Genomic DNA, 20,676 nt, shown 5'->3' with positions numbered 1-20,676 from the left:
CAGCTGCCATGTGGCTGAGGCAGAACAAGACTTGCCCACAAACTGGTTGCAAAATCTTTGACATATGCCAAAGCCTCCCTCACCTCAAGAAATTCCACCTGTTAGAGCAGTCCAGTATTTTGATGCTTTTAAATGAAACTGACATAAAATGTATTCAAAGACTTTTGAAATGTAAGTAAATTGTAATTGTTAAAAATGAATAAAATAATAAATTAATTCATACACACATTAAATAACTAGGTGCATTACAGGTAAAAATCTTGCAACCAATTAAAAAAATATAAATCCCCTCGGAATCCTTCTTCCCCACAGCCATAAGATCTCCCTTCCAATAACCCAGCACAAGAACCATAGGCAGACTTGCCAGTACAAATGCTGAGGATTGCCGGCTAGTTCGTGTTCCATTGTCAAAGGGTCCAGGAGAGGTTCTCGAGAATTATCCTGGGAATGAAAGGGTTAATGTATGAGGAGTGTTTGGCTCTGCGTCTGTACCTGTTGTCGTTTACAAGAATTGGTCGGGGTGGGGGTGGAGGATCTTACTGAAACCGATCAAATATGGAAGTGTTGAGCTAGAGTAGGTGTGGAGAGGGTGCTTTTTATAGGGTAGGGGGTTGTGTCTCAGAATTCAAGAACCCCCTTTAGAACAGAGTTGAGGAATTCCCTTAGCTACAGGGTGGTGAACCTGTGAAATTCATTGACACAAATGGCTGTGGAAGCAAATTCATTGACACAAATGGCTGTGGAAGCCAATTCATTGGGTATTTTTAAAGTTGGAGTTGATTACTAAGGGTGTCAAAGGTTATGGAGAGAAGGCCGGAGGATAGGGTGAAGAGGGATAATAAATCAGCCGTGATGGAATGGCGGAGCAGACTCGATGGGTAAATTGGCCTAATTCTGCTCCTGTACTTTACAGTCTTATAGTCTTATGGTCTTATTGCTGGATTCATTGAAAATGTCAGCAGAGTATAATGACTAATTTATCAATAGAGTGTGACAGCAAGTTTATGATTTTGGTAAAGTGGCCGAACGTAGTTGCATCTCAAGTGTTGTAAGCTTGTTGGGTATTAACTAGGAAGTCCTCAGCCACTGTAAATATTTTAGTGAGCATTTATCCTGTTTAGTGTTAAAAATACATTGTGTTGAGTTTCAGAACTAGTGGTTGTTTCCTAATGCCCTAATAAAACTGACAAGTACCTTCAAAAGACAAGTGCTCATGTGAAATGTGTTTCAAAAGCTGAATGAACTTAAGTGCTCCCTTTTTCTCATCAAGTAAATTTGTTTTGTTTTCTGCTGTAGGAAAAACAACAACAAAAAAAAGATATCTTGGAGTTAGAATGATTACACTTACCCCTGGGTATGTATTATTTGGTCATGTGAAAGCTTCATAATGTGCATCCTGAAGTATTTTGTTCCACTGCTGCTCTGTTGTCAAGTAGACAGAGCTACAATTGTACTGTGATATGGAATGTGCAGCTGCAAGTGATGGTGGGGCTAAGTATGAGTCCTTGTGTTTGATGGTTGCTTCCTGTTGACAGCCTGGTAAGAATGTCACTATTGGATTGAATAACTCTTTCGCACCCCTGTCACTCGCGCACACAGGATTGTACATCCCAGCAGCGTCTGACACTGAAATCAATGCACAGCTGTATGTGGAATTTCCAGGCTGAAGCCACCAGCAAAACAAAGGGCCGGATTTAATGATTGCAGCCAATTGACTAAAATCTGAAAGCCAATTTGTTGGAAAGAAAGTTGGGGACAAAGTAGTAATTGGGAGCGAATGTTATAATTTGGCTTTAGTGTGGTCCCTGAGGATTTGAATGAAGGCTAGGAGATGGACAGCAGAGCTTTAAATGTGCTGAAGATTAAGGAGGGTGGGGTGGGAAAAACATTGAGTACATCAAGTCTGAAGGAAACTATGGCATGAAGGAGAGTTTAAGGGTTAGTTAAGGAAAGGAATGAGCCTGGCAATATTGGAGAGGTACAAAGGGTGTGTCTGTGTAATGAAGCTCAGAAGCTCTGGTCAGCTCAATTATTTATGATGGTCACAATCTTGTTCAACATAAAGCAGTGACCAGAGAGTGGACTGGACATCAAAGTTAGTGGACATGGAGAGGATGTTTCCCATAGTGGGGAAATCCAGGGCCAGACGGCACAGTACCAGAATAGAAGGATGTCTCTTTAGGACAGAGATGAGGAGGAATTTCTTCAGCCAGAGTGTGATGATTCTGTGGAATTCATTGCCACAGGTGGCTGTGGAGGCCAAGTCACTGGGTATATTTAAAGTGGAGGTTGATATGTTCTTGATTAGTAACGGCATCGAAGGGCTTGGGGAGAAAACTGGAGAATAGATTAGATTAGATTATGAGGACACGCAATTCTCTTTTTATTGTCATTTAGTAATGCATGCATTAAGAAATGATACAATATTCCTCCGGTGTGATATCACAGGAACACAGGACAGACCAATACTGAAAAACTAACAAAACCACATAATTATAACATATAGTTACAACAGTGCAACAATACCATAACTTGATGAAGAACAGTCCGTGGCACAGTTAAAAAAATTTCAAAGTCTCTCGAAAGTCCCACATCTCATGCAGACGGGAGAAGGAAGAAAACTCTCCCTGCCATGCCCGACCACAGTCCGACTCTGAGTCGTCCGACAACTTCGAGCTCCGATCAGCCCTCCGACACCGAGTACTGAGCACCATCTCTATCCGAATGCTTCGACCTCAGCCTCGGTCGCCAGCAGCAGGCAAAGCTGGGGATTTTGGGGCCTATCCTCCAGAGATTCTCGATTGCACAGTCGCAACAGCAGCGAACCGGGCATTTCAGATATTTCTCCAGATGTTCCCCTGCTTCTCACGTCTGTCTTCATCAAATCAGAATTGTCCACGGCCCCTATTTAACAGATACAATATCATTTCACCGGAGAGCTGCACCAGAATAGGGTTGAAAGGGATAATAAACCAGCCATGATAGAATGGTGGAGCACACTCAATGGGCTGAATGGCCCAATTCTGCTCCTATAGCCTTAACCAGCCTATATTTGGTCTTTATTCACTCAAGCCACATTGATCATGTGGATACTCAGAGACTTTTTCCTAGAGCTGAAATGGCTAGCACGAGAGGGCATAGTTTTAAGGTGCTTGGAAGTAGGTACAGAGGAGATGTCAGGGGTAAGTTTTTTATGCAGAGAGTGGTGAGTGTGTGGAATGGGCTGCCAGTGACGGTGGTGGAGGCAGAAACGATAGGGTCTTTTAAGAGACTCCTGGATAGGTACATGGAGCTTAGAAAAATAGAGGGCTATGGGTAAGCCTAGGTAGTTTTAAGGTAAGGACATGTTCGGCACAGCTTTGTGGGATGAAGGGCTCATATTGTGCTGTAGATTTTCTATGTTTCTAAGCCATCACCCTTTTCCACATCTAAATCCATCAAAGTCTTGCACGCTCTTTCATTCTCGTGTGTGCTTTTCAGCCACTCCTTAAGTGCCTCAGTGCTATTTGCTTCAACCACTCCCTGTGGTGGCTAGTCCCACATCCTCGTTCTTCTTTGGGTAAAGGAGTTTCTTTTGAATTCCTTGCTGGAGCCTGTGGTTTGTGGTGTGCCAAGGATGATGCTGTGATCTTCCAATCCTCAAGCACATAGATTAGGAAGGGGAGAAAGCCAGGGGTAGTTTGGAGCTGCTGTTGGAGGAATGAGAAGCTGGGTTTATTCAGAGTGGGACCGTGACTACTCAGAAAAATAAATTTTCTTCCAACAATCAGAATTACCAAGATGTACTGAACAAAATTAGGGTCATATCCATGTATATCAAAGCCCACTTCAAAAACTATGAAATAACTTGGTTCCTCATGGTCAGTAAGAAGGAGAAAGAGCTGTGGTGACTCAGAAGATATACATGATTGTGGCAAGGGATTTGCTTTAATCCTCCAATCCTGCAGAGTCAAATACAATTTGTGTTCCTATTTGCTTTATTTATTTAAATATTAACCTTGTGTTTCATTTACTTACATTCTTTAATTGTGCAACTCGCACAACATACACAACTTGTAATTCCTCACGATTTAAAACTATTTGCATTGAAATTCATCCCCCCAGTTTGCAGTGCTGCACCCAAAACACGGCAGCATCAGCACTCAGTTCTCTGTCTCCAATTCATTGCATTTACTTTGAAAGCATGATGCAAGGAAATGGTCCAATACCCATGTGTCAGGGATGTAGGATACGAATGGTACTTGGTCCAATAATGAGAACTTGACATCTCAAAAGTTAGCCATTTACTTCTTCTATATTCTAATCTTTTATAAAGATTTTTATCCATGCTAATACCTTGCCTGAGGTCCCATGTGATGCCTTATCAACACTTTCCTGATATGCTTTGTCTGTTGGATTCATCCTCCTGTTACATACCCAAAGATTTGACAGACATCCCTTTTGTAAACCGTGTTGCCTCTGTCTAATCAATCTTATAATCCCAGCATTTTTCTGGAAGTTGCTTTCAGGCTACATAATCTATCATTCTTTTTATTAACCCTCCTTCCAATCCTCAAGCACATAGATGAGGAAGGGGAGGAAGCCAGGAGTTGGTTGGAGCTGCTGGCTTTCACAGTAACAGTAATATTGCCAATTTTGCTATTTTCCAATCTGCCAGGACATTTCCAGAATTTAGGGAATGTTGAGAAATGCCATTAAAGCAGCTACTTTTTTGGAATCTAGGGGTGTAGAACATCAGGTACTGTGATTGGCTGGCTTCTCATTCCAGTAATTTTGGAAAATGATGTTTTAAAAAAAGAAGTATAGGTTCCGGTATGGGTGTCGACCCTGATGAATTTAGTATCTTGTAGTGCAAAACCCTTTGTGGTCACACTTTGATATAACCATATGTTGTAACAAAGAACAATAAATTTGATGCAGATTTTTATTTGGATTCGTACAAGTTTTGCTGAGTCTTATTTGTTCCTCTAGCATTGCCAAGGAACTGAAGGAACGTCAGAGTGATTTCCCAGATGTTAATTCTGGAGCCTATATCATCGAGGTCCTTCCACGTACACCTGCTTCCATGTAAGTCCAGGAAACAGATTTTGTACCCTTTAGGAAATAAAATCAGCAAGTGCTGGAAATCCAAATTAAAAGTAGAGAATGTTGAAGTGTTCACCCGATTAGGCAGCATCAGTAGGAAGGGAAAAAGAGTTGATGTTATGGGTCAGCAACTCTTCTTCAGGACTGAAGGAGTCAGAAGGGAGGGGAGGGTAGAGAGAACAGAGGGACTCTCTGTAATAGGATGCAGACCAAAGTGGTCAAGTTTACTCTTTAAAATCTGGTGGTTGGATCAAAATGACATAGAGACAGACTGGCACACAAAAAAAAAGAAAGAAAGAAAGAAAGAAACAAAGGTATTACCACATCTTTGATTGGGGGAAAAAAAGGGGCATTGACCTGAAATTGTTAAATCAATAATGAACTCGGGTTGTAACGTGCCAGAGTTAGAAGATGAGGTACTATTCCTGAGTTACACTGGATTGATAATTGACGATGGAATCTGACAGGAAAGGGACATGGAACATCGCACTAAACAAGGTAGTGGGGTTGGGCAGATGGGAACAGTGGAGAAAGGGACTGTTGGGACTGGTGATATTGTAATCCAGGGGTTCTTCAGAAGTTAAAAATGAGGCATAAATATTGTGATTATAGCCATGTTTTTTTAGATGTTCGTAGCAAACAAAAATAGTAATCAACTTATTCTATTGTAAGGAAGGCAGAGAAGAAAGAACAAAGAGAAAGACAAAGAAGTTGTAATCATCGTATACTGAAAACTAGCCCAAACTAGAGAGTTAATGAGACATTCTAGAGATGAGGAATAACCAATGAACTAGTCAGGTACAATGTCATGACACAGGATGCAAAGAACTTACTAGAAAAATACAGAAATAACTATATAATTACTGAAAGTTCACTGAACATATACGTGATTACATAAAAATTATAAGCAAGCATAATTTTTTTGTTGAACTACAAGAAAAGTAGCAATTTTACACTCTAATCCACAGGTCCCAGTTTGTGGTTTATATAGACTATGTGAACATGGAGTATGTGGAGGAGGGAAAGAAATGGGGTGATTGGGGCTTGGGGAGTGGCAATTGTAGAAGGAATTGGGTGGACCAAGAGGAGAGAGAACCGGATGGGGGTGGAACAAAATACCTGAAATTGGAGAATTTGGTGTTCATACTCTTAGATGTAAACCACCCAGGCAGGTTGTGAGACGTTGGTCCTCTAGCTTGTGTTTAGACTCGTCTTGGCAGTAAAGGAGGCTAAGGAGAGATCTGTATGGAAATGGGGAGGGGAATTAACATGCTAGTAACTAAGAACTCCAGATAGCCATAGTGGATGGAGTATAGATACTTGTAGAGGAGGCCATAGTGAGGGTACCAAATCAAAAATATACAAGGTTGGAGGAGGTTCATGTGAATCTCTGCCTTGCCTGGGAAGTCTAGTTAAGTCCCTGGATGGTGGTGAGGGAGATGGTGTTACACTTCCTCGCATTGCTGAGGAATGTGCCTGGGGAGGGATAAGGTGTAGTCTTGGTAACTGCAGAATTCAGTAGGTTTTTACTAAACGTCAGTGGATGGCTTGTCTCCTGAGATGGAGATGTAGAGATCAAGGGAAGTGAGAGGTGTTGGAAGTAATCCAAGTGAATTTGAGGGTGGGGTGCAAGTTGGAAATGAAGTGATGATGAAATAGACAAGTTCTACATGGATGCACTAATACTGTCCTTGATCTGGTGGAGAAATTGCTGGTGAGGGCTATCAGAGTAGGTTTGGAACACAGGCTGTTCCTTGTAGCTAATGAAAAGGAAGGCATAGCTAGGGATCGTAAAGAGTGGGAGGAATCAAAAGAGAAGTTGTTCAGGGTGAGAACAAGATCTGTCAAGCAGAGGGGGGAATATAGAGTCAGAATATTTAGTACATGTCAATAGGGGGGGACTGGCTAGATCTTTGTTCAAAGGTTTCAAAGGTATATTTAATGTCGGAGAAATGTATACAAACATTGGACATGTATACAAAATATCGGACAAAGTCAGCATGGATTTCTGAAAGGAAATTCATGTCTGACGAATCTCATAGAATTTTTTGAGGATGTAACTAGTAGAGTGGATAGGGGAGAACCAGTGGATGTGGTATATTTGGATTTTCAAAAGGCTTTTGACAAGGTCCCACACAGGAGATTAGTGTGCAAACTTAAAGCACACGGTATTGGGGTAAGGTATTGATGTGGATAGAGAATTGGTTAGCAGACAGGAAGCAAAGAGTGGGAATAAATGGGACCTTTTCAGAATGGCAGGCAGTGACTAGTGGGGTACCGCAAGGCTCAGTGCTGGGACCCCAGTTGTTTACAATATATATTAATGACTTGGATGAGGGAAATAAATGCAGCATCTCCAAGTTTGCGGATGACACGAAGCTAGGCGGCAGTATTAGCTGTGAGGAGGATGCTAAGAGGATGCAGGGTGACTTGGATAGGTTGGGTGAGTGGGCAAATTCATGGCAGATGCAATTTAATGTGGATAAATGTGAAGTTATCCACTTTGGTGGCAAAAATAGGAAAACATTATTATCTGAATGGTGGCCGATTAGGAACAGGGGAGGTGCAACGAGACCTGGGTGTCATTATACACCAGTCATTGAAAGTGGGCATGTAGGTACAGCAGGCGGTGAAAAAGGCGAATGGTATGCTAGCATTTATAGCGAGAGGATTCGAGTACAGGAGCAGGGAGGTACTACTGCAGTTGTACAAGGCCTTGGTGAGACCACACCTGGAGTATTGTGTGCAGTTTTGGTCCCCTAATCTGAGGAAAGACATCCTTGCCATAGAGGGAGTACAAAGAAGGTTCACCAGATTGATTCCTGGGATGGCAGGACTTTCATATGAAGAAAGACTGGATGAACTGGGCTTGTACTCGTTGGAATTTAGAAGATTGAGGGGGGATCTGATTGAAACATATAAAATCCTAAAGGGATTGGACATGCTAGATGCAGGAAGATTGTTCCCGATGTTGGGGAAGTCCAGAATGAGCGGTCACAGTTTGAGGATAAAGGGGAAGCCTTTTAGGACCGAGATGAGGAGAAACTTCTTCACACAGAGAGTGGTGAATCTGTGGAATTCTCTGCCACAGGAAACAGTTGAGGCCAGTTCATTGGCTATATTTAAGACGGAGTTAGATATGGCCCTTGTGGCTACGGGGATCAGGGGGTATGGAGGGAAGGCTGGTGCAGGGTTCTGAGTTGGATGATCAGCCATTATCATAATAAATGGCGGTGCAGGCTCGAAGGGCCGAATGGCCTACTCCTGCACCTATATTCTATGTTTCTATGTTTCTAATATGCATCCTGAAATGTTTCTTCTTTGCAACCATCCATAAAAACAGAAGAGTGCCCCCAAAGAATGAATTACAGTTAAATGTTAGAAACCCAAAGTCCCCCCCCAGCTCCCCTCCCTGGCATTAGCAGCAACAAAACATTGATTCCCCCCTCCCCGACCAGCAAAAAAAGCATCGGCACCCACCACCGAGCACTCAAGCATGCAGCAAAGACACAGACTTGCAGTACCCCAAAGACTATGCGTTCACCCGGTATTTGACATACCACAGGCTCGCTCTCTCTCTCCCTAATAAGGGAGAAAGAGGTGTCCCTGTTTAGAAAGAAACTGCCCTAAATATAAAAATGACTATTCATTTGGATTACTTTGCAGAGTGTATTTACATATTTTCTCAAGTGGTAACCAATCCAAATATTCTCTGTTGTTAAAGTTTGAAAACAACATTAAACTTCTGTGTTCCGCTAATCCTTGCCCAATGATATCTCTTTGCAATGGCAGATAGATAGCATCAGCCCAAGCAAGATTTTGGAATTTCTTTTGTGTATGGACCAAGTTACAGTAAAGTGAAACAGATGCTGCCAAAGTTTGCAGAACCTTTTAAAATCAGGCATGTGCAGAGAAGAGATTTTTATGGCTAGAAAGTCAGCAATTTATCAACTCCTCCTGCGAACTGTTGAAAATGAAACATGCTCTCCCCAATGCTATTAATATATCAAGGAATGTGTGGGAGTTTGAGACTGTGATGATAAATTTCTTTCTCCTCAATCCCATGCACATATCTTGTATTGCTTGTAAAGGTCACTTGCATCATACTGGAATGGCTTGCATTAGAATGTCAGTAAACTTCTCTCTAAGCGGTTCCTGAACACCAACAATGATTTGTTTCCATCTCTGTGTGCGTTCTGAGGTGGCCATATCAGCCAATATGGTAACCATTATAATATTTAAAAGGAAAAGAACAGGCTGGACGCAAGCTGGTTTATGTCAGACTAGGCACATTAAAAATTTTGGTTATATATTTTCATGATCATTTTTTTTCATGGGGTGGCATGGTAGTGTAGCGGTTAACACAACACTTTACAGTACAGGTCACCTGAGTTCAATTCCCAACGCTGTCTGTAAGGAGTTTGTACATTCTCCTGTGAAGCGTTGGCTTCCTCCGGGTTATTCTGGTTTCCTCCCACAGTCCAAAGGCGTGCTGGTTGCTAGGTTAATTGGTCATTTTAAATTGTCCTGTGATTAGGCTAGGGTTAAAATGGGGGTTGCTGGGTGTCACGGCTTGACAGACTAGAAGGGCCTGTTCCGTGCTGAATCTCAATAAAAAAAAAATAAAAGGGACCGATTTATTGTCCTTTCAGTCAGATATTGGGTTTGACAATTTGATGTTTGTGATGCCAGTGAACTGCTGCAGCATATCCTTGAAACTTCACCATAATGCTTGCCTCTTTCCACAGAAACAACCACTTGACTCAAACATTTCAGTGCCCCTGATTAAGCATTACCGTATAACAACTGCACAGTTCTATTCCCAAACAGACAAATCAAACTCCAGTGCAAAATTGAGGCTTTTTTCATTTAAATAGTTTCCAGAATATTCTGACATGCACCAAACTTGCATTTATCTTTTTGTTTCTCATGATGGTTCCCACATAGGCATCTTCAACGCAGGAGTCCAAAGGAAAAATAAAATTCGCCCTTATCCCAACAGCTGATGGTTAACTGACAAGTGGCACATTGTCAGGAAACATAATGGCCTTTAATATTTTGTCAGCTTTATTTTTACTTTTTTAAAATTTTAATCTTAAAACATACTTTGTTGCACATTTGTATGCAAGAATCATTTAACATCTTTCTTGAATTATTAGGGTACTAGAAATAGGCACCGAAAATGTTCGAAACTGCAGTCATTGGAGAAATCGGACTAGAGAAATTAGATAAGTGACACAACATCAGTACATTTTGCAGTGATATAGTACTACAAGTTCTACATGTTCCAGGAGCATTACAAAGTAGATGTTGATACTGACGAAAGAATGTAAGTTCTTGTGAATGTGTGATTGTGAAGGATATTAAAGAGAGACTAATATCTCAAAGGACAGAAGGCCACAAAAAAGTAGAAGCTTTAGGCTTCTTGGCTCTTCCTTAGAACCTTCTGTCTGATCTGTCCCAAAACCTCAACGTGTCTTCTGTGCCAATTCCACATAGCTCTTAATTCTCCAACCTTCTCCAACTAGCCTCCATAACCAGCTGGTGTAGAGAATCCCAGAGATTCAGGTCGAGGCTTTTATAAACAACGATTCATGTTCTCCCTCTTAACTCCAGATTTACCCTTCTGATTCTTTTTCCATAGCTGCTTGGATTTCCATCTGTCTGTCTAGGTACCATATCCGATGCGGACATTGGTGACCATGCTTTCCCATATAGATCTATCCTTCGTTTTTGGATAACTTCCATTTCTTCGATGTGTAGCCACCTGGCTGTGCTTTTGATGTACATAAGCCGAGGTCTTCCTCTAGGTTTACTCCCTCAATCTTTCCAGAGAGTATGAGTTTTTCTAGTTCATCTTTCTGCATGATGTGTCCTAGGAATCTGAGTTGTCTTTCTCTTATTGTTGGTATGAGTGATCGAACTGCTTGGGCTCTTCTGAGAACTTCTTCATTTGATGTGTGTGTGGTCCATGATATTCATGGATTTCCATCATCTGCAGGTTTTCTCTTGTTGCGGATTTACACATTGACTACATTGTCTCGCTTACAGTTCATCCCCACCATATTCTCCCAAGCCCTTCCCTGCTTCTTAAAACTAACCTGCTTCTCAATTCTGGGAGATCTCGGACCTGAAGCATTGACTCTGTTACTCTTTCCACTGACCTGCTGTATGTTTCCAGTATTTCCTCTTTTTATTAGCAGCAACTTAATGGGTTAAATGGAATTTTGAGTTTAAGATTTTATGATTCCAATAAATTCCAAAACAATTTAATGAATCTTTCTAATTTCCATTAAGTCATTGTTCTATGTGGTGTAAGTGTAATTGCTCCAATTAACTGTATAAAGTGGAGAAAGATTATTTACCTTTCATAGTGATTGAATCAGTTTTGTTCTAAATCAAGACCAGAAAAAAATCAACTTCCATTTGCCTTTGACTATTAACAATAAATATCCTTGTCCTTGAAACTTAATCAAGCTAAGTTGGCATGCTTGGAATGCATTAAGGCTGCAGTTTTGAACATTTTCAGTGGCTATTTCTAGTACCCTATCTATTCAAAAAATTATGTTAAGTGATTCTTGCATACAAATGTGCAATAAAGTATGTTTTAAGATTAAAAAAAGATCAAGTAAAATAAAGCTGACAAAATATTAAAGGCCATTAAATTTCCTGTCAATGTGCCACTTGTTAATTAACCATCAGCTGTTGGGATAAGGGTGAATTTTATTTTTCCTTTGGACTCCTGCGTTGAAGATTCCTGTGTGGGAACCATCATAAGAAACAAAAAGATAAGTACAAGTTTAGTGCATGTCAGAATATTCTGGAAACCATTTAAACAAAAAAGAATTTTCCTCAAAAAGCCTCAATTTTGCACTGGAGTTTGATTTGTCTGTTTGGGAATAGAACTGTGCAGCTATTATACAACAATGCTTAATCCGAGGCGCTGAAATGTTTGAGTCAAGTGGTTGTTTCTGTGGAAAGAGGCAAGCATTATGGTGCAATTTCAAGGATATGCTGCAGCGGTGCACTCTCAGTATAATCACCAAATTGTCAAACCCAATGTCTGACTGAAAGGACAACAAATCAGTCTTATTTATTTATTTGTTTGTTTATTTATTTGATATACAACATAGAATTGGTCCTTCCAGCCCTTCAAGCTGCACCATTCAGCAACCCCCGATTTAACCCTAGCCTAGTCACAGGACAATTTACAATGACCAATTCACCTCTCAGCTTTGGACTGTGGAAGGAAGCCAATGGACCTGGAGGAAATCCATGTGATCATGTCGAAAATGTAGAAGCTCCTTACAGACAGCGTCGGGAATTGAACCTGTGTCACCGGTGCTGTACAGTGATGTACTAACCACCACACTACCCTGCTACTCAATGACCACCCCATTTTCTTCGTTACCTTGATTCTCCATTCATCTGAGAACAGTTCCCACATGTCCCATGTCAAGAACCTGAATTTCTGTATCAGGTTTCTAGTCTTTACATCTCTGCATTCACCAGTGAATTTGATTCTGACCACTACAGATTTTGTTCATTGCTGCTATGATCCTGTCGTATCTCAGATTTTTCAGTGTGAAACATGGGAGTTTCTTTAGCAAGAGGATTCAATGTTTGTCGGCAGACTTGTATTATTTATGATAGTAAGATGTAACAAGTGTTTAACTGTAGGAACAGCTTTTGAGAGCTTTCAGTGGAAATTGAAAGTGCCAGCATGGAGGTACTCTTTGGCCATTCATGAAGATCCACTGGGAAGTGGGTAGGTGAAGAAGTCATGGTCCTGCTGCAAGAAGAGGTTTCTTGCAATCTGCAAAGAACAACAGATTTGAAGGGATTCATACTAGTACATTCAAGAAGATTATCAGACTTCTCAAGAAACTACAGCTGGGTTCTGACAAAAATAGATAATCAGTTAATGTAGGTGTCATGTCCATTGGCCAATTTATCCTCCACCATTGTGTGGAGAAACCAAAAATCTCCTCTGCTGTTCATTTGCCTCATCAAAAACTCTACAGCTGCACCTGAAAGCTAATGACCTGAAAGCTGGAACTTGCACTGATCACAGACATCTAAAAACAAACAAGAGAAAATCTGCAGATGCTGGAAATCCAAGCTGGAGGAACTCAGCAGGCCAGGCAGCATCTACAGAAAAGAATACAGTCAACGTTTTGGGCCAAGACCCTTCATCGGGACTGGAAAAGAAAATAGACCTGGAATCGGCTCTGTCTGCTTTACCTTTTGTTAATGGAAGCTCCTGCCCTGTCCCACTTACTTAAGAAAATGCAACCCATTAAGAGCCTCCAGACTTTACTGACATTCTATATAATTGACTACATGTGAAAAGGAATCTCCTTTCATGTTCAAAGGCCACATCCATGTTAAGTGGATTTGCTGTCTTGTTCTTTAGTTGCCAGATACCTAATTGTTATCGTCCATAAATCTAAATTAAACTTTCCCCTTGAAATCATTGGTACAAATTCGACAGTTGAACAAAGAAATTAATTTTAAATTAAATCAGAGTTCTTGCTTGCCTAAAGAAGCCATCGTAAAGAAGCATCAATAATCATTTAATAACTTCTTCCAGTGATGTCATGTGCTATAAATTTCTGGGTAGTGAAGTGAGAAAATGAAACTATTATTGTTCATGAGATAATGTAGATCATCTTGGAGAGACAGTTCCGGTTAGGTGAGATAAGCCAGCATGGTAGATCTTCCTATGTAAATTTATTTCTTGATTTTTTTTTTGACATGATCTTCCACGGTTAGAGACACATTTGGTGGCAGAAGCAAATCAAATAATCAGAATCCAGAAGCTACTTAGTAAGCATCTATTTGTCTGTCACCCCATCACGTATTGGGGTGGCATGGTAGTGTAGTGGTCAGCTCAATGCTTTACAGTACAGGATCGGGTTCAATTCCCATCGCTGCCTGTAAGGAGTTTGTACGTTCTCCCCGTGACTGTGTAGGTTTCCTCCAGGTGCTCTGGTTTCCTCCCACAATCCAAAGAAGCACTGGTTGATTGGTTAATTGGTCATTGTAAACTACCCTGTGATTAGGCTTGGATTAAATTGGGGGTTCTGGGTGGTGTGGCTTGAAGGGCTGGTAAAATTCTAGATAAGTAAAGACATCTTTGTTCTTTCCACTCCTAATACAACTTAAAGTAAGTAGGTTCTGTTGAAAGATCATTAGAATGAAATGTTAAGTTGGTTTGTTCTTCAAAGATACCATTACTTGACTCAGTAAATATTTCTAGCATTTTTGGCTTTTTCTTGGGATCTCCAGCATTAGCAGTTCTAGTTTTCCCATTTCAGATAGAAAATTGGGCTGTATAGAGGACAATAAGTTATCACTGAAGTTGCTGTAATACTCAGTTGGTTGACTTTTTTTTTTCCTTTTCCTTTCTAGTGGTGGCCTGAAGGACAATGATGTGATTATTAGCATCAATAATCATTTAATAACTTCTTCCAGTGATGTCAGTGAAGCAATTAAAAAGGATCCATCCTTGTCAATTGTGGTCCGTCGAGGCAATCGAGATGTGATAATAAACGTCGTCACTGAAGAAATTGAACCTTAAAATGGAGCTGGGTCTCCTGCCTTTATGAATGAAGCAACAAAGATATTGGGTATTTACTGGATAAATGCAGTCTCTAGTTAGCAGCTTATAATCCTGTTAATATTTCTGCTACAAGATGTTATCAGAAGATATCTACGGCCTGGGTTTAATTCTTTGTTGATTACAAGCTGAGATGATCCTGAATTTGTAAAGCACGTTTCATGTATTTCCCGAGGCCTCTTTTCTTTTTATTTTGATTTTATTGTAATCTGTTTTACTTAAAATGTCAGTGTAAACAATGACTTGACTGGAGATTTCACTCCATGACAAGATTATCATTATTGGCGCTAATTCTCTTGCAGTTACCTAACTGTCACTTTGTAATGGTAAATCTGAGTAGTGATGTTGCTCACGTGGCCCTGGAAGACGTTTGTGCTGCCTTTTTCTCCTACTGGATCTCAGTAGCCAAGCTACTCAATCACGACAAAGTAGACTGTGGAAACATGGGAACATATTCCCCATTCTTTCCTTCTTTCAGCACTCACTGTCCACGGTTTCTACAGCACAGGCGTACTATGAGGTTGAGGAGGCAACATTCCCTGGGCCATGAGAGTGATATGTTGGTGAATTACTTTTGTTCTTCTATTTTGTATGAATATTTTTCCCACCAGCAGGTTATTTTACATGCATTCCAGTATCATTCTACAAGGGAGAGTGAGAGGGCATTCTGGGGAAGTGAGAGGGTAGAAATTCTTTATCCAATGGACCAGGCTGGTAATTTTTATATCCCACCAGCTCCTGGGAAATCTGAGTTTGTGTCGTTTGTGTACACTCCACCCATCTCTAGTTAAAAAGTTTCAAGTGAAACTTGGGGGAGATTAGGTTTAAACTGCAAATGTGAATAATGCCAGTTGATACCAGGACTTTGTGGCCGTGGTTAATATGCTATTAAAGCACACTTATATCAGGGTAAGTTTTCTCTGTACTGCTCCAATGCGCAACAAAGGAAAACTTGATGCTAATTGTTTGCCTTGAACAAGACGGCAGCTGAATTTTTGTTTGCACCTGGTTTTATTTGAAACATTTTAATGAGGTGAATGTCAAATAGCCCTGCACAAAACACCTCTCTAGATTGCACTAGGAAAAGTCCAGTGGAAAATTGTCCCATTAATGAGGTACTCCTGCCTCCTGCCCAGTTGTTCAGGAAATAGATATTGTCTTTGGAGTTCAACTTGTATTGTCAATAAAGGTCTTTATTGGTTATACTTGGTTTAATTTTTTTCCTGCTTTGGCGTTTGTTTCAAAATGCTGCTCAATTTTTACATTTGTTCATGAAAAGCGCACTGTACAAAATGAGAATAAAGCTACACAAATAAAGCCACTCGTTCAAATCCTGTTCTCAGTCAAGTTACAAATCCTTTGGGAATGCTAACAAGGGAATGTCCTTTGCCTCTTAAGGTCTGAGTTGCCTTAGCATAGAACATAGCAGAGGTCAGGAGCAGGAGCTTCAGCCTACAATGCCTGTGACTAGGTCTCAAAGTACAACACCTCACTCCTGTCTGCATTGAATTCCATCTGCCATTCTCCAACCGGTTTGGATCCTGCTATAAGCTTTGATAGGCTTCCTCGCTGTCCACTGGATCCCCAATTTCCTCAAAGAAAGACACTTTACTTGTAGCATATCTACAATGGAGGTTTCACTTCTATAAATCGTTGTTGAAGTCCCAGCCAAAGGTGCTCTTAGTTGTTACCCAATTTAGTTGTCCTCTTGTCTATGTTGAGGATTTGTATACTTGTCTTCAGTCTATTCATAAAGGATTTATCATTCTTTGCCATGTTCAGTATTAACCAATTTCCCCCGGGATCAAGTATGACTATGACTATAAATGGGTAAATTATAGTACTGTTCAAAAGTCTCAGGCACATTTTAATAGCTAGGGTGCCTTAGATGTTACTACAATACTGTACAAATTTTGTGTATTGCACTGTACTGCTGGACCAAAAAAAATAATTTCATGACCTTTGTGAGTGATGGTAAACCTGATTCTGATATGGGTTTGTATTTGTGGACTTGAGAGTGGGACAGGACGAGGGAGAGGGGAATCATGGTTGGAGAAAAAGGGAAGGGAGAGTGGAGGGGGTAGGAAGTACCAGAGAGACATTCTGTAATGATCAATAAACTGTGAATCAAATTACCTTGCCTGGTCTCTCAGGGCTGGGTGTGACTGCACACATGCCATGTCCTGCCCCTGGCACTCCTCTGCCACCTGTCCCGCACCCCTCCTGCAGTACTCTACCCTCACCATTCCCAATGTCCTTTGCTCCCACCAGATTTACAAACTTGCTCCCTGCTCCACATTGGCAATGCAGTACTGTGCAAAAGTCTTAGGCACCCTAGCTAAATATATACATGCCTGAGCTTTTTGCACAGTACTGTATGTGTAAAAGTCATCATGTGTGTAAAAATATTCCAAAAAAAATCTGCAGCTCTTACAAAACAATGAAGCTTAACACTGAATATGTTTCATATATAGTGTATTCCTTTTATTGTGCTGTTTGTAGATAATTTGAGCTTAATAATTCAATTTTCATGCTTCCACGAACCATTGCCACCATTCTCCCCTACCCCCGCCCCCCCAGCCATCTAAATAGAAAGCTGAATATAAGGGCATCCATGTATAAGAAGATACAAAGTTTATCCAAGCTTGTATCCATGCCCCACTCATAGCTGGGGTTCGGAAATCAGCAGAGGAACTTATTCACCACTTGTTACTCATAAAGTATGAAGTGACTTCAACAATCTGGCTCTATTTGACAATTCTGGAAATAGAATTCCAAGTCTTAAATTATTTAAAAACATGAACTCCATATATAGTGCTGAACCAAGCTATCAGCACTCCTTGTTATGATCCATTAATATTAATTGTATTCCTGAAATAAATGGTGGTCTTAACCCTCTGTGTAAATGACTCTGACGCTAGAGCCTGGTTTAGGTCACTATTACTTTTCTAAAGTCAGCAATTAATTGGGAACCACTCTAATTAAACTACCTTTGCCACATTCCTTTGCATAACGCTGATATTGTAGTCATCCCCAGAGGGACTGTTCAGTTTACCTTCTATTCTTCATCTTAAAACATTTGTTCTTGTTGATTGAGTTAAAGGTCAAGCTTGGGAGTAAATTTGGTGCTTCATGCATTTTGTGAAATAATTGAGTGGAATTTATAATGAAACAGCTTTAATTTTAAATGGGTGCTGTTGGTCATTAGATTTGCATTTCACTGACATATTGAGCCTGTAGTTTGAGTAACAGCATACAGTATAGAATTGAATCTGTACAGTTTTTTCACACAAGTAGTCTTTTATTTCCCATTTTCGCTTGAGGGAGCAAATGATTAATGGGATTATGATTCAGAAATGGAAGCCATCAATCAAATGTAATCATCGTTTTTAAAGCAGCTTCAGAACTGAAAATAACTTGTTATTTATTTATTGAGATAGAGCACAGTAAATGCCCTTCTCACCCTTCAAGCCATGCCACCCAGCAATCCCCAAATTTAATCAGAGCCGAATCATGGAGCAAATTACAACGACCAATTAACCTACCAACTGGTACATATTTGGACTGTGGGAGAAAACCAGAGCACCTGAAAGAAACCCACACAGTAACAGGGAGAATGTACAAACTCCTTTCAGGCAGCAGTGGAAATTGAGTCCTAGTCGTCTGTACTGCAAAGCCTTGTTCTAACCACTACGCTACTGTACAGCGTCCTGGTTATGAAAGGTTCACAGGATTTTATACATGTTAACACTGATCACTGCAGTCTTAATATATTTTATGTTATCAGGCTCTTGAGTGAATTGAAAAGGGCATCATTACTGTCTGCTAATTTCTATCTTATGAACCCAATGTTATTTCAATGCTCTAATAAGTGGAGTTGCCTTTAAGAGGAAAATCTGACGAGGAACAAAAATGGGGCCTCTTGAAGCAAGCCAAAGCATTGCATTAATTGTGGTTTCTCATTCTACATTTAAAATCTATCCCCCTGGAAAGGTACATTGGTTTATTGTTTCAGATAGAGTATGTGCAGAAATGGGACATAATGGTTAAGTTATCAGAATTGTGTCCAGAGGTATTTAGTTGTGAGACCAGGGCTAGCTGCAGAATTTAAATTCAGCTAGTTAAACAAATCTGGATGAAGAAAAGATATCTATAAAGGTAGCCAAAAACCTGCTGCATTGACGTGGAAACCAATCTGACTCATTAATGTCCTTTAGCAAGAGAACCTGCTGTTGTTGCTCAGTTTGCCATATTAACTGCTCTCTGTTAAGGGGCAATTAGGAGCAAGTTATCAAGGTTCAAAGGACATTTATTATCAAAGTATGTATATGATATACAACCTTGAGCTTGGTCTCTTCAGGCAGCCACAAGAAACCCAATAGAACCGAGATGGAATCTTAGAGCAGCTTGTACTGGAGCCTACCAGGGAGAAGGCAATTCTGGATCTAGTGTTGTGTAATGAACTAGATTTGATAAGGGAACTCGAGGTAAAGGGGCCATTAGGAGGTGGTGACCATAATATGATAAGTTTTAATCTACAATTTGAGAGGGAGAAGAGAAAATCAGAAATATCAGTATTACAGTTGAACAAAGAGGACTATGGAGCCATGGGGGAGGAGCTGGCCAAAGTTGACTGGAAAGATACCCTAGCAGGGATGACAGTGGAACAACAATGGCAGATATTTCTGGGAATAATACAGAAGGTGCAGGATCAGTTCATTCCAAAGAGGAAGAAAGATTCTAAGGGGAGTAGGGGGTGACCGTGGCTGACAAGGGAAGTCAAGGACAGTATAAAAATAAAAAAGAAGAAATATAACCTAGCAAAGATGAGCGGGAAGCCAGAAGATTGGGAAAGTTTTAAAGAGCAACAGAAGATAACTAAAAAGGCAATATGGGGAGAAAAGATGAGGTGCGAAGGTAAGCTAGCCAAGAATATAAAGGAGGACAGTAAAAGCTTCTTTAGGTATGTGAAGAGGAAAAAATGAGTTAAGAACAAAGTTGGGCCCTTGAAGACAGAAACGGGTGAATTTATTATGGAGACCAAAGAAATGGCAGACAAGTTGAACAAGTACTTTGGATCTGTCTTCACTAGGGAAGACACAAACAATCTCCCAGATGTAATAGTGGCCAGAGGACCTAGGGTAACAGAGGGACTGAAGGAGATTCACATTAGGCAGAAAATGGTGTTGTATAGACTGATGGGACTGAAGGCTGATAAATCCCCAGGGCCTGATGGTCTGTATCCCAGGGTACTTAAAGAGGTGGCACTAGAAATCGTGGACACATTGGTAATCATTTTCCAATGTTCTATAGATTCAGGATCAGTTCCTGTGGATTGGAGGGTAGCTAATGTTATCCCACATTTTAAGAAAGGAGGAAGAGAGAAAACAGGGAATTATAGACCAGTTAGCCTGTCATCAGTGGTGGGGAAGATGCTGGAGTCAATTATAAAGGATGAAATAGCGGCACATTTGGATAACAGTAACAGGATTGGTCCGAGTCAGCATGGATTTTCGAAGCAGAAATCATGCTTGACTAATCTTCTGGAATTTTTTGAGGATGTAACTATGAAAATGAACAAGGGAGAGCCAGTGGATGTAGTGTACCTGGACTTTCAGAAAGCCTTTGATAAGGTCCCACATAGGAGATTAGTAGGCAAAATTGGAGCACATGGTATTGGGGGTAGGGTACTGACATGGATAGAAAATTGGTTGGCAGACAGGAAACAAAGAGTAGGGATTAACGGGTCCCTTTCAGAATGGTAGGCAGTACCTAGTGGGATACCGCAAGGCTCGGTGCTGGGACCGCAGCTATTTACAATATACATTAATGATTTAGATGAAGGAATTAAAAGTAACATTAGCAAATTTGCAGATGACACAAAGCTGGGTGGCAGTGTGAAATGTGAGGAGGATGTTTTGAGAATGCAGGGTGACTTGGACAGGTTGAGTGAGTGGGCAGATGCAGTT

General features: G+C 40.6%; 1 protein-coding gene across 1 annotated transcript in view; it reads left to right on the top strand.

Annotated features, from left to right (window-relative positions):
- Nucleotides 1-15,912, top strand: part of htra1b (HtrA serine peptidase 1b) — a 73,956-nt gene extending 58,044 nt beyond the window's left edge. Inside the window, exons 7-9 of the mRNA XM_072239485.1 lie at nucleotides 1,297-1,354; nucleotides 4,972-5,067; nucleotides 14,500-15,912. Coding sequence (XP_072095586.1) covers nucleotides 1,297-1,354; nucleotides 4,972-5,067; nucleotides 14,500-14,668 — 323 coding nt within the window. The 3' untranslated portion in view covers nucleotides 14,669-15,912. The remainder of the gene's footprint in view (nucleotides 1-1,296; nucleotides 1,355-4,971; nucleotides 5,068-14,499) is intronic.
- Nucleotides 15,913-20,676: the final 4,764 nt, after the last annotated feature.

This window comes from Mobula birostris, chromosome 21, assembly GCF_030028105.1.
Source record: "Mobula birostris isolate sMobBir1 chromosome 21, sMobBir1.hap1, whole genome shotgun sequence".
Lineage (NCBI taxonomy): Eukaryota > Metazoa > Chordata > Chondrichthyes > Myliobatiformes > Myliobatidae > Mobula > Mobula birostris.
The sequence above is the reverse complement of the archived record's forward strand: the minus strand, read 5'-3'. Positions and strand labels throughout refer to the sequence as shown.